At 33.0% G+C, this 20,520-nt stretch overlaps 3 protein-coding genes across 5 annotated transcripts; 2 read left to right on the plus strand and 1 right to left on the minus strand.

Moving 5' to 3' along the window:
• Positions 1-1,954: 1,954 nt before the first annotated feature.
• On the minus strand, positions 1,955-5,133 carry LOC100790896 (protein CHAPERONE-LIKE PROTEIN OF POR1, chloroplastic). The gene is made up of 3 exons (XM_003536673.5): positions 4,703-5,133; positions 3,461-3,806; positions 1,955-2,531 (listed from the first exon to the last, which is right to left on the minus strand). Exons 1-3 carry the CDS (start codon positions 5,021-5,023, stop codon positions 2,356-2,358), a joined length of 843 nt encoding a protein of 280 aa, XP_003536721.1. The 5' UTR covers positions 5,024-5,133; the 3' UTR covers positions 1,955-2,355.
• Positions 5,134-6,685: 1,552 nt separating this feature from the next.
• LOC100791429 (V-type proton ATPase subunit B 2) lies at positions 6,686-13,275 on the plus strand. 2 transcript variants are annotated; one of them, XM_003536674.4, is made up of 15 exons: positions 6,686-6,922; positions 7,670-7,734; positions 7,998-8,053; positions 8,161-8,259; positions 8,836-8,895; positions 9,968-10,079; positions 10,162-10,370; positions 10,464-10,592; positions 11,086-11,223; positions 11,408-11,558; positions 11,641-11,723; positions 12,107-12,154; positions 12,272-12,325; positions 12,415-12,498; positions 12,605-13,275. In XM_003536674.4, exons 2-15 carry the CDS (start codon positions 7,677-7,679, stop codon positions 12,788-12,790), a joined length of 1,467 nt encoding a protein of 488 aa, XP_003536722.1. In that variant the 5' UTR covers positions 6,686-6,922; positions 7,670-7,676; the 3' UTR covers positions 12,791-13,275. The 2 variants fall into 2 exon arrangements, with proteins under 2 accessions (XP_003536722.1, XP_003536723.1); XM_003536675.5 differs by lacking the exon at positions 6,686-6,922 and adding an exon at positions 6,936-7,075.
• A 3,685-nt stretch (positions 13,276-16,960) lies between these two features.
• LOC100792307 (dnaJ homolog subfamily C member 17) lies at positions 16,961-20,347 on the plus strand. Of its 2 annotated transcripts, XR_416574.4 has the most exons (4): positions 16,961-17,704; positions 17,968-18,150; positions 18,881-18,967; positions 19,709-20,347. XR_416574.4 is itself a non-coding variant. In XM_003536676.5 (3 exons), exons 1-3 carry the CDS (start codon positions 17,045-17,047, stop codon positions 18,899-18,901), a joined length of 864 nt encoding a protein of 287 aa, XP_003536724.1. In that variant the 5' UTR covers positions 16,970-17,044; the 3' UTR covers positions 18,902-19,231. The 2 variants fall into 2 exon arrangements, 1 of the variants encoding a protein (XP_003536724.1); XM_003536676.5 differs by lacking the exon at positions 19,709-20,347 and having other exon boundaries at positions 16,970-17,704; positions 18,881-19,231.
• Positions 20,348-20,520: the final 173 nt, after the last annotated feature.

Genomic DNA, 20,520 nt, shown 5'->3' on the forward strand with positions numbered 1-20,520 from the left:
CTGTACTAAGAAGCGCTTCAATCTATTTTTTTAGGGGAGAAGCACTTTAATTAAGTCATGTGAATTCTCGAACACTATGTTTTATTTGTTTGTAAGCATTGTTATTGTTGAACTCTGCATAAAACAAAAAACTCTACAAAAAGACGTTTAACTTTTTTTATGCTTAAAAGACGTTTAAGTTATTACCTAAATGTGTTGACCTCTTGCAAAGAAAAACCTTTTAGCTAATTGCGTGGATTCTTATCATTTTACTTTTAAACAATTATTATTAGAGAAAAAGAGTTATATACTTATAATGTATTTTACACGGTCATCCAATTACAATCTATCATGTATATTAATGTATGTTAAGTTTATTGACTTTTAAAATAATTTAATTTAAACAATATTTTATAATTAGATGAAATTATTTTACATTGTTAATGTACCTAATGACATTAAACTCAATTTCAAGAATTGAAAAGAAAATATAATTTGATTAGTCTAAAAAATGGTAATTTCAAAACATAGATAATGACACATTTTCTTTGATTTAGTTGAAGAAAAAAATTAACTTATAGAAACAGAGGGTAAATGAAAATAAAATAGTTTATAATTATTTGCATTATTAAAAAATATTTTATCAAATTAAACATACTCTTAAAATCCAAATTCAATGCATTTAGTTGAACCACCTCAATAATATTATACCTCATTTAAAATTAAATCAGTTACTAATATATTAACAATAGAATTGACCATATTCATTTTATGACATATTTACTTCAATCTCTCATCTTACATTAATTTGGATGAAGTTGCCAGTTATGTAATTACCATATTTATAACAAATTGAAATCTCAATTTATTGCAGCTACAATTAGACATAGGACTAAGGATGTGTTTGAAAATCTGTTTAATTGGCACCGATCGAAAGTTTTATACTTTCCAATGAATAAACGAACGAGCAATGTGGTATTAGAATGTAATTTTTTCATGCTGGTATTAGAATGTAAATTTAGTTGATTGGAAGTAATATCCTAACATACTCTAATCCATCACTACTGATATATGAACGTTAATACACATATTCGTGCTTTCTTTATTTTTACTTAGGCTTTTCAGAAACTAATGGTCTAACTTGCCTGGATCAGTGAGGTTGCATTTTTTTACAAATTATTTCCCACTCAAATTTTGACATTACAAACAAACATTTAAGCACGCAAACTTACGTTCCACAATAAAAATACTTCTAGTTTGTGTTTGCACACGTGTGCCGTATAGCATTTGATGAAATAAGAGAAATTCATGCCTTTTGGATTTCTTTGATTCTATTTTTTTTTATCTAAACACAAGTTGTGTATCGCGTGCTAAAAAGAGTGAGGTGCAGTCTTTGCGTGAGACATGTACACAAGTACAAAAAGGTAAGTGCTTATGACCCACCGGTAAAACACAAGACAGATGCATTATCAAAAAGCTTTGGAACAAAGCGCCAAATTGTACCAGGTATGATATCCATCATAAACATGCAAGCACACCCACAGCATCTACCATGTGAGAGGTCCCATGACATGTATAGATGAACACAAATCTAAACAGGATATTTGCCCTTTGGACTAGGAAAATCGCTTCCACGTGAGGCAGTGTGTTTCAAATTTGGAAACCAAATAAGAAAGCGAAGGGTTAAAAACACCTTTAAAGAAAAAGGAAACAAAATTCCCAAGTGTTCTTTTCCTTTGCTCTATTAATTATACGTTTGGTTTTCAAGTAAAAAAAAATACTTTTGAGACAAAAGGATCAAAATCATTGTTTTTTACTTTCATTTTATTTTTATCAGTTGGATTAACATTGGAACTTCAATCCAAACAGGCACTAAATAAAGCAAGACGGACGTATTGAGATTGCAATATGCTCAATTGCTCACCAACTGTGAACATGAGGCTACAACTTTCCAATGTAAGTTTCACGTTTCTAATTTGTCCATTGAACAACTACATTCTATTCAAAGTTTTGTACAATATGCAATGATTTCACATCCTTCAAAAAAGCTTGGGAATGATCATGCTGCATGCAAATGAATAGTTACAGGTTTCACATTTTCATATAAGATCACCATATTGTCCTGTCTACCTTAAGTACAGGGAAAACCAACAAATGAGAGAGAATCATGATTTCACTAACAGAAGAAGCAGGAGAGTGTATGCCCAGCAATGGTATAACAGTTCTCTCCAGCTGACACAACCACAGGGGGCCAGCTACGTGTCCTATGATTATAAGTTATAACAGTAGCCTTCCCTGTCTACCTTAGGTCATGCTGCATGCAAATGAATAATTACAAGTTTCACAATTTAATGTAAGATCACCATGTTTTCCTGTTTACCTTAGGTACAGAGAAACCAAAAATTGAGATATAATAATGATTTCACTAACAACAGCAGCAGGGGAGTGTATGCCCAGGAATGGGACTATATCTACCTGCAACCAGTTCTCTACAGCTGACCCTACAACGGCACCAGCTACGAGCCCTCCTATGGTTATGACAGTGGCCTTCCCTGCAAAATATAAGCAACTTAGGAATATGAGAGAGGAATGAAACTTGTTTTTATACTAATCCAAAAGAATAAAGCAGAGTGTAAGAAAGGGAAAAGGTCTGACAAGCCAAAAAGATCTCAACCACCCATAGCTAGAAGTGTCATTTGTTAACTAGGTCAACTTTTTCAACTGCAGTGCAGTGCCATACTTTTTTTGATACTTCTTATTCCTTCCAGAGAGCCATTTACATAGAAATCATCTTCATGTTAGATAAATTAAGCCCCCATCCCAGTGACACGAGCAGTAGTATCGAAATCAGCAGCATTGGAATTACAAGTCTTTTCTATAAAACCATAACCAAAAACCTTTAATATTGGGAGTCTGGGTATGGGAGAACATAAGAAATGAAGTCAATAGGTAGGCCTCAATGTTCTGACATAGTCTGGTGGTGAACTAGTTAACAATGCAGCCACTAATTGTGCACTCCTTGTCTAATTACAATGCAAGTTAAAAGTCCAGCACACAAAATGCTATTATGAAAGACTCATGCAAAGTCTCATTTTGCACCTAAATCTTGCATCATCTCAGAAAACAATCTAGAGGTTCTTATAGTCATAGACAACCACAAAAACAATCAAGTCTCATCCCACTAGTTGGGATTAGTCACATGAATCAAACAACACAATTCTTTTCAGGGAATCCAAAAGCTGAGGTTAATTCATATCAGTTTTCATCTCATATCTGTCATCAAGATATTAAGTTTCTATAAAGGAAAACAAGAAGGTTAATCTCATCATATTCATTTTTCCTTTTTCTCTAGTTCTTCCATTCACTGTGGCCTTTCCAACATACAAGCCAATATGAATATTACCAGTCATGAAACAAAAGTCTTCTTCAATTGCAACGAACTAACTATAGAGTCCACAATATGCATGATAACACTCCTTACCTAACTTAACATTCTTTTTGGTCATGAAGTACAGGGAAGCTCCAAAGCTACCAGCCAAGAGGAGTCCAGGAACATCAGCCCCAGCATAACCTGCGGCGGGTGCAGAAGCCCCATTAAGATAAGTTAAACCCATCAATACACCATACACTCCAGCTTGTAAACCCAAATCACTAGTGGAAGGTGACTCAATAGATACAGGTGAATTCTTCAACCATTGAGGCATTGATCCCCCAGCTGGGGACTTAACACGTTTGACATCAGCATAACGAACACTACTGTTCACTACTTTCCCTGCCCGACGCTGAGTTAGGCTCTGCATAAGCAACATGTCGTATGCAGCTTCAACCTAAAAAGCACCCACTAATTGTATCAATACACGAGTCCACTTTATCCAGAATTCAGAGTTAACCAGTAACTGAAAACTGAAAAGCATAAACTTCTTAATAAACACTTGTAGGAGAAAATTAGTTTATTTATAAGCTAATTTATAGAATTTCTTTCATTTAGCTTCTCTAAAAGCTGATTTTAATTAATCCATAAGCTAATTTTAAGTTATGAAAAGAACTTAACTCATTTTACCTTCTTAATTTTTTCTTTATGGGGTGTTTGTTTCAAGGTATAATATGCATTCCCAGAAATCACATTTCCGTCAATATTATGCCCACAAATATTATTCCTATGAACATGTTCCATTAGTCTTTAGTTATTTAATTAAAAAATCGAAAAGAAAAAAGTGAAAGAATGAAATGGGAACAGATAGTTATGGTAGAAAATGACTTACATTCCATAGAAATATAAGATATCCACCTTTCACCATGGGAATAAGAAAAAAGAGAAATATGAACATTTTATATTCCTCGGAATCAACGATTATGAGAATATTTAGCCAAAAGTCAAAACTTGTACCAAACCAAGAAATGTGATATTCACATATTCACTTTCCTGCAAATCCAGTCAATTGAGAAGTTTATCCAAACATAATAACCTGATGCTTCACTACTGACCAGTCACCACATGGAGGAATGACCTAGATATAGTTCTTTAAGTATATCTGGTGCTGTTTTCTTATTTAAATTAAAATGTAATTTCACCTTGTTAACTCGTGTAATAGATGTTCACATTAACTTTGAGCATAGATTCCTAAAGTGAAACGTCAATTCTAACAAGCAAGTGCAAGCTGAATTTGATTCTCATAGATACTTCTCGTGGGAAATTGGAACAAAAAATTGAAGAAAACAAAACCTGCGCAATGGCATCTTGGTCATCGTTGCAATTGGCAACGATTGCGTTTTTGGCGCGGAGTATGTCGTCGAAGGAAGCGCCCTCCGACACGCCCAGCAGCTTCAGCGCGTTCTCCACCGACATCTCGAACGGCGCGGAGTCATCGGCGCGCGAGCTCGCCTGGACCGGCGCCACCGTCCTGATGCGTATACGTGGCGGCACGGCGCGCCACGGCTCGGGCGCCGCGATTGGTTTTCGCAGCGGAGGCTGAACCGGCGGTCTGGGAAACGCCGCACCGGGCGAGAGACGGTCGGGACGAACGGAGAGAGTGGCTGCTGCCATGATACGATGATGTTATTACTATTATTATTATTATTATTTTTTAGAGAATGTGAGGCTTGGAGTGAGTAAGGGAAAGAGTGTTCGAAATAGTTACTTTGAACGGCAACAGCCACATTTTTGTTTTGTTTCAGTGACGGGACACTCACCACCGTTGATTTCATCTTTATGTTTATCTTTCTTCTACGGCACATTATTGAATTGTATTTGTGTTCAGGGATGCACAGTAATATTATTGACCAACACACAACACTTGCTTGCACTGTAATATTATTATGTTTTCGCGGATGAATTGATTGTTATAGTTTGATCAATTACGATTATTTTAATATATTTCTTCTTTCGTTTGTTTAGCCATCTGTATTTAAGTATAAAGAACTCAAACATTAACTTGATGAATCTATTTTTAAGTTGATTTTACCAGTTTTGAAGATGATGAATTGAAGTGGAGTAATTTATAATACAGTTGTTTGAAATTAAATGGAGTTTAAAAGAGATACAAATATTAATATGCCATTTAGGCTTCCATTGCACCCTTGATAGTAAATGAAGAGAATAATAGATTGATACAAAATTGAAATAAGAATTTATTTTGTATTTATAATCACAAACAAAAGTTGATCTAATGAATAAGAAACAAATTTATATTAAAAAAATGTGGATTTGATTCTTATCATTAACATGAGAAATAAAAAATTTATTATTAGATAACTTGAAAATAGTTCTGTATTTTGAGTCTTGAGATCTGTCTTATGATGAAGTCATCTAAACTTTTAATAATAATAAAAATATTTATAAAATTTTATTATTTAATAAATAATTGAAGGGAAATGAATTATAATCTTGTTCTTATGTTTTCTTCATTAAAACTTTTTAAGAATAAAAGAAAATAATTGTAACAGGAATCTAGTTTTTGGCATTTAGTTTTTGTTTTATCAACAAAATGAACAAGATATTTAGTCTTGTAATTCTCTATTCAACATATACCAATATCTGGGAGTTCACAAAAAAAAATACCAATATCTGGATGACATGTACATAACTAGCTAATTTTTATAAACAAAATGTTTTGGATCTTCTTGTTCTATTGTTTAGTTGGTTCCTTTGAGGAGTTGGACTGTTAGACCTTAAAAATTATTGGATATATGTATAGTTTCAAAAAAAAAAAAAGGAGTTTGGGCCTTGAGGATCGATCCAAAACCAATACTATTATGTTTGTTCCTTTTTCTAGTTAGAAACACTTTATTTTAACACAATTTTTTCTTTTGATTAAAATTTATTAAAAAACATAAAATTATGGATGTGTGTATTAAATTATAAATAAAGAATGAGCCAAATTTTGTAATTTTTAATTAACAATATAAAATATACTATAAAAATTTAGTAAAACATAAATTATTATATGATTTTAATCACTTTTTACCAACACAATTTTTATCAACACGAGAAGAATTTTTAATTTTTGAAAAATAATTAATTAGAGACTAGACATTGTGGCAAAATAAATAGATATTTTGTATTAATAAGAAAATAAAGAAATATTTGAGATAAAGATTAATAGAGACCACAGTTATCTTTATGCGTGTAATAATTTTGTGCATTAGAGAGTGTCTTTGCAATATTTGTTAATTTCCCCATCAATTAAATGCGGAAAATGAGCATGGAGTTGTGGGTCATGTTTCATTATTTACTTTCCCACCTGACCCAAGAAAAATGCAGTTACTCTTCAAATCAAGGTTGAAATTCGAAGAGATTTTACTCTTTTATTTCTGGAAATAAAAATAAATAATAATTTGATCTGTTCTGTTAAAAAATTATGGTCCAATAGATCCGTGTTGCTAACCCACAGTCCCTCCCTCACCCACGTCTCTCCCCGCTTCAGATCTTAAACGTCTTTCGCTGGTGCGTTTTTTTCTCTTCCGATCCATTTCCTCACTCATTTCTCTTCGATCTTCCAATAATCATTCAATTCTGCGTTTCTCCTTCTCATTGTTTCGCCCAAATCTTACTATCAGTTCTTCATTTGTCTGCTTCAAAGGTTTTTGAGTAATCAAAGTATGAACAAACTAGCTCACAGTTCGATCACTTATCTACTCGAATAAAACTACAGTGCCTTTAATTTTGAATATTGCTGTTTTTTTTTTATTATTATGTTTGTGAACATCTGCTTTATTTTATTTTATTATTGTTCATCGTGTTTAGTTCAGCCGCTTAATTCAGTAGCGATTGATTCGGATCAATCCATTTTTTTAACATACAAATGAAGTGCAATTTGGATCCGAGTGTTGTTATTTTCGCTGTAGTTTTTGTTAGAGTGAACCGCATTTTCTAAAAATTAGGCTAGTTTTAAATTATATATTTGAGGAACTAAGTATATTTGAAGCATTGATTTAGTGGTTAAAATCTTTAGACTGTTTTGGTGATAACTCACTAAGCTTTCAAGGAATAGTTTATTAGTTTTTATTTATTCTTTTTTTTTTTTTACTGTGATGGTGTCTGTGTTGACTTTGTTTTGGATTGTGTTTTTGGCGTTTGCTTTGTCTTAATTATTGATTATTGATCAGAACAATGCCTTTTTAGTGTCGCTTCTCATTTGTGTTTGCATGAATTGACTTTTGTTCAACTCCTCTTTGGTCTGCTTGTCTGAAGTTCCAAGATGGGTGTGGCTGAGAACATTCCCGATATGGAGGAGGGTACCTTGGAGATTGGAATGGGTATGTGTCTTACTAGTATTGGTTTGCCTCTCTTAATTAATTTTCTACTGTGATTGGATTCCCTGTGGGTGTGTATATACTAGTCATCGATAAATGAAGATGGGATATTTAATGCTTGCCATTATGTATGAAAGAGAGTTTGCAAGCTAGACTAATAGACTACTGGGTTGATACTTGATCAATCAACGTTGATAACTTGTGGTATTTATTCCATTATTATTCAGTTTCTCCCTAAATTATTTGTTTGCATAATAATGTTGCAGAATACAGAACTGTATCTGGAGTTGCTGGACCATTGGTCATTCTTGACAAAGTTAAGGTAATGATGGTGTGCTAGTTGATATTTTTAATGAATTTTCTGGTATTTTGGTTTTCTCAATATTCTGCTGTGACTAAAGTTTATATTTTATACTGAAACTGCATCAGGGACCCAAATTTCAAGAGATTGTTAATATTCGTTTAGGAGATGGAACTACTCGGCGTGGACAAGTTCTAGAGGTTGATGGTGAAAAAGCTGTTGTTCAGGTTAGAGACTATTCCATGTATAATCTTCTTCTGTACTTGCCTCTTGTCTTTGAGTTGATGGCTTGAAGATTTATGTGCTTATTTTTTAGGCATAACCAAAACATTATAAAATTCCCCTGCTGTTTACTTTGTGAACAATTTTCTTAGTTAGAAAGGCCTTCACTGTTGTCTACTTTACTAATGTAGTTGCAGTGACTTTAAAAGGATGGCCCAGTGCAGGAATCTCCCACTAAGTGGGGATGTGGCTGTATTAATAGTGTGATAGATTTTGTGGGCTTCATTGACATAAAATCAATTACAAAATATGAGATCATAAAATAATTAATTATTAACTTTCATCCTAATTGTGAAATGAAAGTTACCGGGATGCATCCGTCTTATTTTACTTTGAAAATTTAGTATCATTTTATATCACTGTTAATTTTTCCGTATTTTTACCGGGATGCATCCGTCTTATTTTCCGGCATGGCCAGGTTAGGATTCAATAGCAAATAATTTTGTCACTGTTAGGTTTAGCTATTCTGCTAGTACCATTATCAATGGAAGTTTATTCACCTTTTTTTAACTATTGACCAGGTATTTGAAGGTACATCTGGAATCGACAATAAATTTACGACTGTGCAATTTACTGGAGAGGTGAAGACTCAGTTATTACTGTTCTCTATATGGAAAGGTTCATGTAAAATGATGCATGCACATTTTATTGCTTTTTCCCATCAGTATCTTCTGCCTGGTGCTTTGTCTCAGTAGCATTGAAATTTCAATTCTGTAGGACCTATTTTTCTTGTAGAAAACACATAATTGAGCTGATCATTGGCTGTTTTTTCAATGCGCTTTCTTCTATATTATCACAGATTCATATGACAAATCCAATTATAACTATATCGTGAGCTTGTTGAAACTGCAGTTTTTCCTCACTTCAAAAAAGGACAATTTGATTTCACCAGTATCAATATAATTTGCACTACTCATCAATTGACTTGATTAATTTTCTAATTTTACATTTAGCTTTTATTTTTTGCCTGTTTACTTGAAATTTGTTGCGGAAAGTGGAGACTTCAATTTTAAGATATAATACATTCAAATGTACATGTTATAAACCAACTTTTAATAAGAAAATAAAGGAAGAACTGTGATACATTGAAGCTGTAGTATTCAAATGTGAATCATCGCATTCAAGCAGGATGGATGAAATGGAGAAAAGCATCGGGGATGTTATGTGATGCAAAGGTACCGATCAAGCTAAAGGGAAAGTTTTATCGGACTGCGGTAAGACAGGCGATTTTGTACGGAACAGAATGTTGGGCGGTCAAGAGCCAACATGAGACTAAAGTAGGTGTAGCAGAGATGAGGATGTTACGGTGGATGTGTGGTAAGACTCGACAGGATAAAATTAGAAACGGAGCTATTAGAGAGAGGGTTGGAGTAGCGCCTATTGTAGAGAAGATGGTGGAAAATACATTGAAGCTGTAGTATGGAGAAGGTTTGGCTGCTAAGGGGTGATTCCTCAAGTGATTAATTTCACATGATTTAGTCTGTCCTAAGTTTCCTTACAATTTAGCCACAAGTACTGATTAATGAATTGAAACTAAAAATTTTCCTTTAAATTTTTTCTTTGAATTTCTTTTACATGCTACTTTTACTGTATTGGAATCAATTTATTCCACCTTTTAACTTCCTCTTTTCCTCTCTTTTTGTTTGTCCACAGGTGTTAAAAACTCCTGTCTCACTAGACATGCTTGGACGCATATTTAATGGCTCTGGAAAACCAATTGATAATGGTCCACCAATTTTACCTGAGGCTTACCTGGATATTTCTGGTATTTAACTTCCTTTGCAGTGTTCTACAATTGTATGTTGATGTGTGAATTTTTACCCCCTAATATCTTCCCAATATGTCAGGAAGTTCCATCAATCCTAGTGAGCGAACCTACCCTGAGGAGATGATACAGACTGGAATATCTACAATTGATGTCATGAATTCTATTGCTAGAGGTCAAAAGATCCCTCTATTCTCAGCAGCCGGTCTCCCCCATAATGAAATCGCTGCACAGATCTGTCGTCAGGCTGGCTTAGTCAAGCGACTAGAGAAATCTGATAATCTTCTTGAGGTATAGCTGACTGCTTAATCATTTACTTAAATTCTTTACTTCTGTACTTTTTGTAAGATGAAAGTGATTTTTCAAAAATACCATGTTATGCAGGGTGGAGAAGAGGACAATTTTGCTATTGTATTTGCAGCTATGGGAGTTAACATGGAGACTGCACAGTTTTTCAAACGTGACTTTGAGGAGAATGGATCAATGGAGAGAGTGACTCTTTTCCTTAATTTGGTAACCCTTTAACAATTAAAATCTGCCAACGTCACTATTACATCATCAATTAACTTTGTTATTTGAATGCAGGGACTAAAAGTGGTGACCAAGAAAAGGTTTAGGACTTTGACTGGTTAAAATTTAGATTAGGGACTAAAAGCATAAATCCTAAAAAATTAGGGACAAAAAAGATAGTCAAGCCCTTTAAAATTTAAGTGAAAAAGAAAAGAAGTAAAATTTTCTAGGATGTACAAGCTGGTGAAGATTTGAATGATAGTTTAGTAAGGTGGTTTTTTCCTATAAAAGAATCTATGACCTTAAAAATTTTAAAGTCGACTATCATATTGTATATGTAGAACTCAAGGTGATAGTGTGTGATGCATTGAGAATGACCTTTTCCCCCCCTCATTAAAAGCAAAATTTAAATGAGGCTTTTTGATTTCCTGACTTGCATGAAGTAGCTAATCCCTAAAATGTTCTCTTGCTAATGTGAATATGTGATTTACTGCAGGCAAATGATCCTACAATTGAACGTATTATCACTCCTCGTATTGCTCTTACTACTGCTGAATATTTGGCTTATGAATGTGGCAAGCATGTTCTTGTGATACTCACAGATATGAGTTCTTATGCTGATGCTCTTCGTGAGGTAATTTACCTTCAACTGTTATTAGTTTGGAAGAAGCAACAAAAAGATAGGGGACTTGAAACCTTTTATAGGCTTTAATGATGATTTAAAATTGACATTCTTTTATGCCTTTGGTTTATTCTTGGAGTATGAGAAATAACTGAAAATATTTCTATAACAATTTGCATGACACTTGATCCCGTAGGTATCTGCTGCCCGAGAAGAAGTGCCAGGAAGACGTGGTTATCCTGGATATATGTATACAGATCTTGCAACAATTTATGAACGAGCTGGGAGAATTGAGGGGCGTAAAGGCTCTATTACACAAATTCCAATTCTAACCATGCCCAATGATGGTAATGAAATATACAAGTTCATCAGCTATCTTGCATGATGGTTTCTTAACACTGAATGATTATATTTTGAACTTCTGTACAGATATTACGCACCCAACTCCTGATCTAACAGGATATATCACTGAGGGGCAGATATACATCGACAGGCAGCTGTATAATAGACAGGTGGGTTATGTTGAAGCTTTCAGCTGTAATGAACATTGTATACCAAGTTGGATTAGTTACAAGAGAGAATTTGGCAAAGAATGCATCCTAACATTTTAATGTCATATTACTATAAGAACAGTCAATTGCTGGCTTGTTATTCAATGGAAATTAGTCTCACTGAGAAGTTTATGGGTTTCTCCCAACTTTTAATTCTTCTATATTTCATGCTTTTGAATATAAGTTTGAAGTGTTTAGGTTTTATTTTTCCTTTGACAAATCAAGGTTGAATGCTGTGAAAAATGTCACCATTTAGATTGTTGGAGATTTTTGTTGATTGATTAACTATGTGGATTTAATATTGAGGCCAAACCTAAACATTCTAATTCTTTTTAACTGAGCAGATATACCCACCAATCAATGTCCTCCCGTCACTATCTCGGTTGATGAAGGTAAGGTTAATCTCGTTTGTTTGATATCAAGGTGCTTTAAAGTGATAAATATTTTCTGTTTCTTAATTAAAGCAAGTGGTTCACACACTAAAGGTGCATCATTGGTCACTTTTGCAGAGTGCTATTGGTGAGGGAATGACTAGAAAGGATCATTCTGATGTGTCCAACCAGGTCTCTGATCTTGTTTTGTTCATCACATAGTTATTTTTCTGTTCATCACATAGACTATATCTCATTCATGTTATTTTTATTTTTTTCAGCTCTACGCAAATTATGCTATCGGAAAGGATGTGCAGGCAATGAAAGCAGTGGTTGGAGAAGAAGCACTTTCATCTGAGGACCTGGTCTCTAATAACTTTCTATCTTAATAAGTACTATATTTTGTTTCTTAATGTGAAATTGCCCTTGAAGTGATATTAATGGAACTCTTTTCCCCCCTTTTATTAACAGCTGTATCTGGAATTTTTGGAGAAGTTTGAGAGAAAGTTTGTTGCCCAGGGAGCTTATGACACCCGCAATATATTCCAGTCACTAGATCTTGCATGGACTTTACTCCGGATTTTCCCCCGTGAACTTCTTCATCGTATACCTGCCAAGACTCTTGACCAGTTTTATAGCCGAGATGCTGGCAATTGATGATTAAGCAAGCAAGTTCGTATACCTTGGTATCCTTCTCAACCAGTGTCTACTGTCATCAGCAATTTATTTGTTTCTTTGCTTTCTCCCCCCCAAATCCACATTTCTTCTATGCAGCATAAATATAATAAAGGATTGAGTATGTTTGAGTTCCTCATATTTTGAGTTGGTCGGTTAGTCGGAAAGTAGACCCCATAGATGTTATGATTCCTGAGCCATTTTTTCTTTTGGGGGGAAAATGAGTTGTGTTAGTTTGGGATGGGGTCGATTGCGTTGTGGGATGTTGATATTCCCTTCTGTCGGAATTTGTGGACACTGCCTTCCCAATGTATGTTGCTTGTTTCATAATTTTTATTTTTTATTTATCTTGTAATTTGATTGTTTAGGATATTCATAATCAGGATAGTTGTCTTTTGGACACATCCTTGATGTATTTATCGGCATGTGTTTATCAATAATTCAAACAAGCATTTATAGTCTGGCAATATTTGCACTGGTCGCGATCATACGGATGATCCATACAAGAAAATCCCTATGATACTTCTCTGGCTGGCTATTTGGAATGATCCACGTAGTCAGCTTTATTCCCTGCTTTTGGCTGTCCCCACACAAGAATGGGTGATTCAATTTCTTTCCTAACAACTTGTTAAAAAGAAAAAGAAAAATAAAAACGGACCTTTAATTGCTGGTATTTAATTTGGATAAAAATAAAACAGGAATAGAAGAGTTGATTTGTGTTAAGTATTATTTACTTGATATGATTCGATTACACCAGATAAGATTTGATTTCTATATAAAAAAATAGATAATTTTATTTTGATTTAATTTGACAAATATATATATAGTATTCACAATTGACAAAAATTATGCTATGAACCTATAACGCTTTATGATAGATTTGTATTTCTGTATGGTTTAATTTTCATAAACGGTGGTATGATATATTTAGATTGCATTTAATTTTTGGATTAATTTTTTTTTAATCCTTTAAATTAAATAATTATTTTTTAAGACCTTCAAAAATCTATTTTTAATTTTTTGTTAGTCCTTCAAATTTTTTGATTAATTATTTTTAGTCTCTTTTTCAATGTGTTAATAATATCATAATTTGTGATGTTATTGTTAGATTTTTAATTTCATTTCTTTAAAAATAATTTATGATAATTTAAAATTATCACAAATTTATATTCATGTTTTTTTCTTTACATATTTTGACGGTTTAAAACCATCAAAAAATCATTTAAAAAAGTTGTCAATTAAAAATAACCATAAATAATAAAACTATGAACACGATGAATAGAAAGACTAAAAATAATTTTTAAAAGTTTTGAGACACAAATAAAGATAAATCTTTTTAAATGACTAAAAATCAATTATTTGAATTTAAAGGACTAAAAATATATTTTAATCTTAACTGTTTAACATGGAAAAATATTTTGTGTTTTTATCTATGCTTATCTTTTTATTCAAACATTGACAAAACATAGGTTTGGTGAATAAAGGAGAAAGGAGAGTGATGATGTAGGTGTTGGGAAAAAAGCAAGGGGAAAAGAGTTTGCAAACATAAGTTTTGGCATGAATTATCATTTTAGTATTCCAATGGATAAATAAGTGATAATTTAGTCCATTAGAAAATATAAAAAAATCTTAATAACATCCGAATGTCTAAAAAGTATGATAATTTTAATGATACATTAGTATATAAATTTTATAATTTAATGTTAAAATTATTCTTAAAAATATAATCTAGTGTCAAATTGGTTTGTGAACATTATAACATAATTAATATCAAATTGATCCTTAAATATTATAATTTAGTGACAAAATGATCTCATAAAATTAATTATATGATAAAATTATCACACTTTTTATACATTTAGAGACTAAATCAAATTTTTTGTTCTTTCAATAACTAAATTATCATGAATTTATACATTCAAGCATCAAAATATTCATTTACCCTAAGTTTTGAATTGTAAATTTAAGTTTGATAAATATGAGTTTATCGTAATATTTTATATTTAATTATTTCTTGTTCAAATGTACATCGATAAAATGAAATTTGTTTGAATAATACCAACCAAAAGTATTTTTATTTCATTTTCTATTATAAATATATAAACCAAAAACACTTTCAAAAAATAAGTGATGTCTTGTATCTGATTAAAAGTATAATTAAATTTTGAACCATATCAACTAAGTAACAATTCACACTTGATTGAGTTGAAACATCAAAATAGATTTGACACGACACCTAACATACTAACTTAACATTGGTATCAAAATGAAGTGAAACCTCATAGTTGATAAGAGGTATAATTAAATCTAAGGTATACCACTTAAGTAATATTTTACACACGTATCAACTTACATTTGATAACTGTTATTTTTTTCTTTAAAAAAAACATTCAAATTAAAATAATTGTTTACATACGGGGTAAGAGAAAATAATTGTATGAAAGATTCAACTCATTCAAGGCTTAAGTTGGTGTTAAGTATTGGTGAGCACAGTCATGTGAAGTTGTTGAGTAAGGAAAGAAGTTGGGGATTATGTAGATACTATAATAGAGAAAATTTTTAAAGATCTATGTTGGGATTGCTCCAGAGAATAATGGAGTTAAGTAATTTATGCCTTTGCAAAGATTGGGAGAGATAAGGATTGTTTTACATTGCTAGTGAAAAAAACGTGAGTCACACTCCCTCTCAGGTTGCATTAATTAATTATCTATAGTCAAAATTCATTAAGAAAAAAAAAATGTCATACATTAATGATTAAGCATTAAATTTGCGTACTTGCATAATCGGTTACGATTATTACTTGTATGGAATTATATTTATTTTGATATTATGCTTAATTAGTGTGTTGGTGTAAAATGGAAATTTGATTAATCATTTAAATCATTTTTTTCTTATTTACCTAATTACTCTAGTTTAATTTTTTCATCTCAACCAAATAATCTTATTATCCACTCTCTTTCATTTTTTTCATTTCTCACACTTTCATTTGTTTTCATACCTCTCAACCAAACACATAATTAGGTACATACAATATTTTATATTTTTTTGGGTTAATTAAGTTTTTTTACTTAAGTTTTTAAAATTTTGATTTTTAGTCATTAAACAAAATATTAACTAGTCAAGGTCTTTAATTTTTCATTATCTCACATGTTTTAGTCTTTGTTGTTCGTAATAATGATATCAGACTCTCCAATAAAATTACTTTTTCAATTATATATTTTATTATAGATATATGTGACTTTTTATTTGACACTCAATTAATCTTATCTACCAAGTCAATCGAGTTTGAGATAAAAAAAAATACTTTTAATTATGATTTCATGTTCAAGCCAAACATTGGACCTCCGTGACCAACCACTTGAGTCAACAATTTTGGAGTTTGATGGTATAAATTTTTTTATCCCATAGATACAAAAAAAAATTACACAAATAATATAAGTTAAAAATTATTTACCCAAGTGACATTAACATTGTTTATGAAGAGAAATCAATTTCCTCTAAACTGGTTTCTCACATTCACTTTTTGTTTTTGTTTTTTTAATTTTATATTTATTTTTTTTGCTTTTTTTATTTTCTTTTTATGTTTTTTTATTTCTCTTTAATTTTTAATTTTATGATTTATATATATATATATATATATATATATATATAAAATTAGTTAATTCCTTTATAATTTTTATAGAGGTGGTTTTTTCGTGCAATTTCATTAATGTTTATGATGTTTTATCAATTGAACAAAGTACAATCCCATAAATATAAATTATGGTTTAAATATAATTTTTATTAACAAAAAATTAATTTTAATATTTTTTATAGAAAGATTGGATTTTTTTTTTAAATGAAAATGGAAATCCAGTTTAGAAAAAAATATCTCAATCATACAATAGTTTTGTTTTTATTTTCATTTTAAAAAATTGTAAATGTAATATTATTCTACATGATTAAAAAAGAATAAAAAATAAAAAAAATTAGATAAATATCATAATCCTCGTGCACTAACGTAATTAAAGTAGAAAATCATAATATATATTTATTTTTTATTTTTTTTAAGAAACAAATTTTATCTATCTTTTTGACAGTATACTTATATAAAGAAAACACTTATTTTAAATTTAAAAACACAAGCATTGTTTACCATTTTACCCTTAAGAAGATGATATCAACCTAAAAATTTCGTCTAATTCTCTCTCTATCTGCAGGGTTAGGGTTTTGACGCATCCATCTGTTGTGGTGAAAATGGAGGCAGAGATCGATCACTACGCGGTGCTAGGGTTACCGTCCGGCGAAGAAGGCGCGAAGCTAACGGACAAAGAAATCAACAAGGCCTACCGATGGAAGGCTCTCGAATTGCACCCTGACAAGAGGCCCGACGACGCCAACGCCGCCGCTAACTTCCAACAACTCCGCACCTCGTACGACATCCTCAGGGACGACAAGGCCCGCAAGTTGTTCGACGACCTCTTGCGCGTCAAGCGCGACCGCGAGCTCCGCAATTCGCAGCGCGACGGAAAGCGCCGCAAGATGGTCTCCGATCTCGAGCGCCGGGAGCGCGACGCCAACGCCCCCGATCCCGCCGCGAAGGAACGCGAAGAGGAGGCCAGGATCGCGAGGCAGCTCAAGGAGGAGATTGCGAGGATTCGTGCTATGCACGGGAAGAAGGAGGAGGCGGCGGTGAAGCCGGCGGCGAAGAAGAAGGAGAGTGGCGGTGGTGGTGGGGGAGGTGGAGTGGATCAAGAGAAGGTTCTGAAGGTTTCGTGGGAGAAGGTGGGTGAGGATTATGCGGCTGATAAGTTGAGGGAATTGTTCTCCAAGTTTGGTGCAGTGGAAGATGTTGTCATCAAAGGGAGTAAGAAGAAGGGTTCTGCTCTTGTTGTTATGGCCACTAAAGAAGGAGCTGTAAGTTTCTCTCTTTTAATTTTCTTTTTTCATAAGGTTTTTCGAAAACAATCCGTGACCACAATTTCGACAACAATGTCAAGGTTTTTAGGGCCTTTGCAACCACAGCAGGGGCTGTATTTGTCTGTAATTTCCCACATTATAAAAAGTTTTTTAGAGGAGGATTTTTTAGGAGAAATAATTGAAAACAGAGCCTATTCCAATTGTGTTGATTCACTTAATTATTTGTGGTATACTAATTTGTAAATTGTGTCTTTATCCAGGTTTCTGCTACTGGGAGTGTGATTGGCCATCTTGCTAATCCGTTGCTGGTTTTACCTCTTAAACCAGCAACTGTGGCGGATTCTTCGAGTGTTCCAAAATCTGCTGAAACCACCAGGATGAGTAATCTGGTCGGTGCCGGGTATCAAGCTTTTGAGGATTCTGTTCTGAAGAAACTGCAAAAGGTTTGTCGTTTGCTTGTGCCCTTTTCATAGTTTTTTTATTTTTATTAAGCTGCTCTGATGTTTCTTTTATTGGGTTAATGGGTCTTCTTGTTTAACTAAAGTTGGTTACACACACACACACACACATATAGCAACCGCTCTGTCACTCCTGCTATTTGCCTGCATCGCTTTTCAATATATGATATGGCGGATTATTGGCTTTCTGCAATCCGCAATTGATAACACTGGACTCATCCATTGTTCGATATTAAAAATGATATGGAGTATGCATGCTTTATTTTAACCGAATTCAGTGGTGGTTATTGGTCTACCTATAGCTTCCCATGTCACAAAGAAATATGGATGCCGTGTATAACCTGAAGCCTATATCAGTCCAAATCTGAAACACTAGTACTTATGATGTTTGGATGATGGAGCTACTCACGGATAAAATTCTTTATCTCTACTGTTTCTAATTCAATTTTATCAGGTGTTGGCATTCTTTTGTAATGAAGTTCAATTGATCCTGAAAAAGGCTTAATTGGACCCTGATAAGTGAAAAGGAGAGTAGCAACTTAAAATGAGTAATTCTCTAAGGAATCTGTCGGGGGATCAGTTCTGAATGTTTTTACTCTAGTTTTGATGAATAAACTGATCTTCTCAGTAATCGGTGTTCCTGTGCCTCCTAATACTATTTATGACACTTGTCACTGAAATCCTGCCTGTTTTCTTGACTTATTTCTCCATGCAGGCTGCGGAAAAGCAAAGATGAGTCTGTCAGGATGATAATCATAAGATTCAATTGTTTGGCATGGTCATCCCCAATTCTATTTATTAGGTACTGAAATTACCATTGTCATTAATGATTCATCATTAGTGATCAGTCAACCGGAGTCTTTGTATCCAGATATACTAATTAAGGAATAGTATACTAGAGAATGTATGTTTACTGTGGATTTTTAAAGTCGTCCTTTAGTTGGTCTTGGCCAGCTTGCTCAATGAAAGAGTATTTTATAGTGCAAGCTTTATGATTCTCTCGCAGAACTGTAAATGGTTCATGTGTGCAGAAATTCACTAAATCTGAAATTTTAATTACTGTACATTCTCTGGCCTAAGGCTGAAGTTTGATGTGATCTTATCTGTATTTCTTGTTGTGTTAAATGGTTGAAATTTATAAAAGTATCAAAGCCTTATAAAACATTTCCAATTCCAAATGGGCAGTAGAGAGGTAGAGTTGAATTGTAGGAATAGGCTAGATTTGCAAGAGACAAGAATGCTAGTAACACACTATTTGTTAAAAATTATTTACAACTACAAAATTATAAGTGAGTCATCAAATAAGATGTGAGATCCACAATTTTGTAATTTCCAATAAATTTCAGCCAATAAGAGTGTGTTGCTAGCATTTCCCTTTTAAGAAATAATGATTGCTATTAGAGTTAATGACCAAAAGATTAACTCCATTTAATTACAATCCATGTACGCTTGTATTAGTGAGGGTGTCACAGGTTTGACAAGGATTGTATATGTTAGTACTATCTGATTTTTAGCTGACTTGTTCTACTTGATTGATTCTCAGGAGTCTACAACCTCTGGTGATATAATTGAAGAAAAATTCCTTTTGATGAAAACCATAAACTGAAAATCGAACCAGTTTGTGTGGTTTTAATGTCATCTGGGTTCTGTGCCAATTGCCAAATGCTGTTGGGTTGCAAACAGAGAAAACCAATACTACCGTGCAAGCAGATGGAAAGTCAAAGACCATTGATTCCCACGATTGTTTAAAATTTTAGTCTCAGTCAAGTTCTCTGTGCTTGCTTATTAGTTTGGAATTCACTCTGCTGCTGTCTGTATATTGTATACAGCACTTAAATGGGAATGGAACTGGGAAGTCGGAATAAGCCCAAATTCTAAGAACACATTTGGCAAAGCTCACTCTTAACGTGCTGGACGAAGCGTTATATACTACAATTACGATATTAATTATTAGACTTGGAAGTGGACATAGAGGAATACTTGGTATGATGCTTCCCTTAGCTCATGTTTGCAATTTGCAAGAACAATAAATAGTTGTATGAACTATGAAGACTATATAGCTTTAGAACGTGTGTCAAGTATCAAAGCTGTAGATTTGATGCTATATCGTCACTACTCATTCATGTTCGATCAAAACTGTGTTGACTGCGAAGCTTTCTCATAGTGCCATTTATACTGGTAATTGCCATGACTGTGTATAATCATGTGTATTTATTTATTTATTTTTATTTTACATATAAAGTAATCCGGCTTGAAGTGTGAAAGACAAACCTGAAAGGTGCAAGACCAAATCAACAACCTTTGGAATTTGGGACAAGAAACTAAAGTAAAATGGACATAATGGAGGGAATTACA

This window comes from Glycine max, chromosome 10 (assembly GCF_000004515.6).
Source record: "Glycine max cultivar Williams 82 chromosome 10, Glycine_max_v4.0, whole genome shotgun sequence".
Taxonomy (NCBI): domain Eukaryota; kingdom Viridiplantae; phylum Streptophyta; class Magnoliopsida; order Fabales; family Fabaceae; genus Glycine; species Glycine max.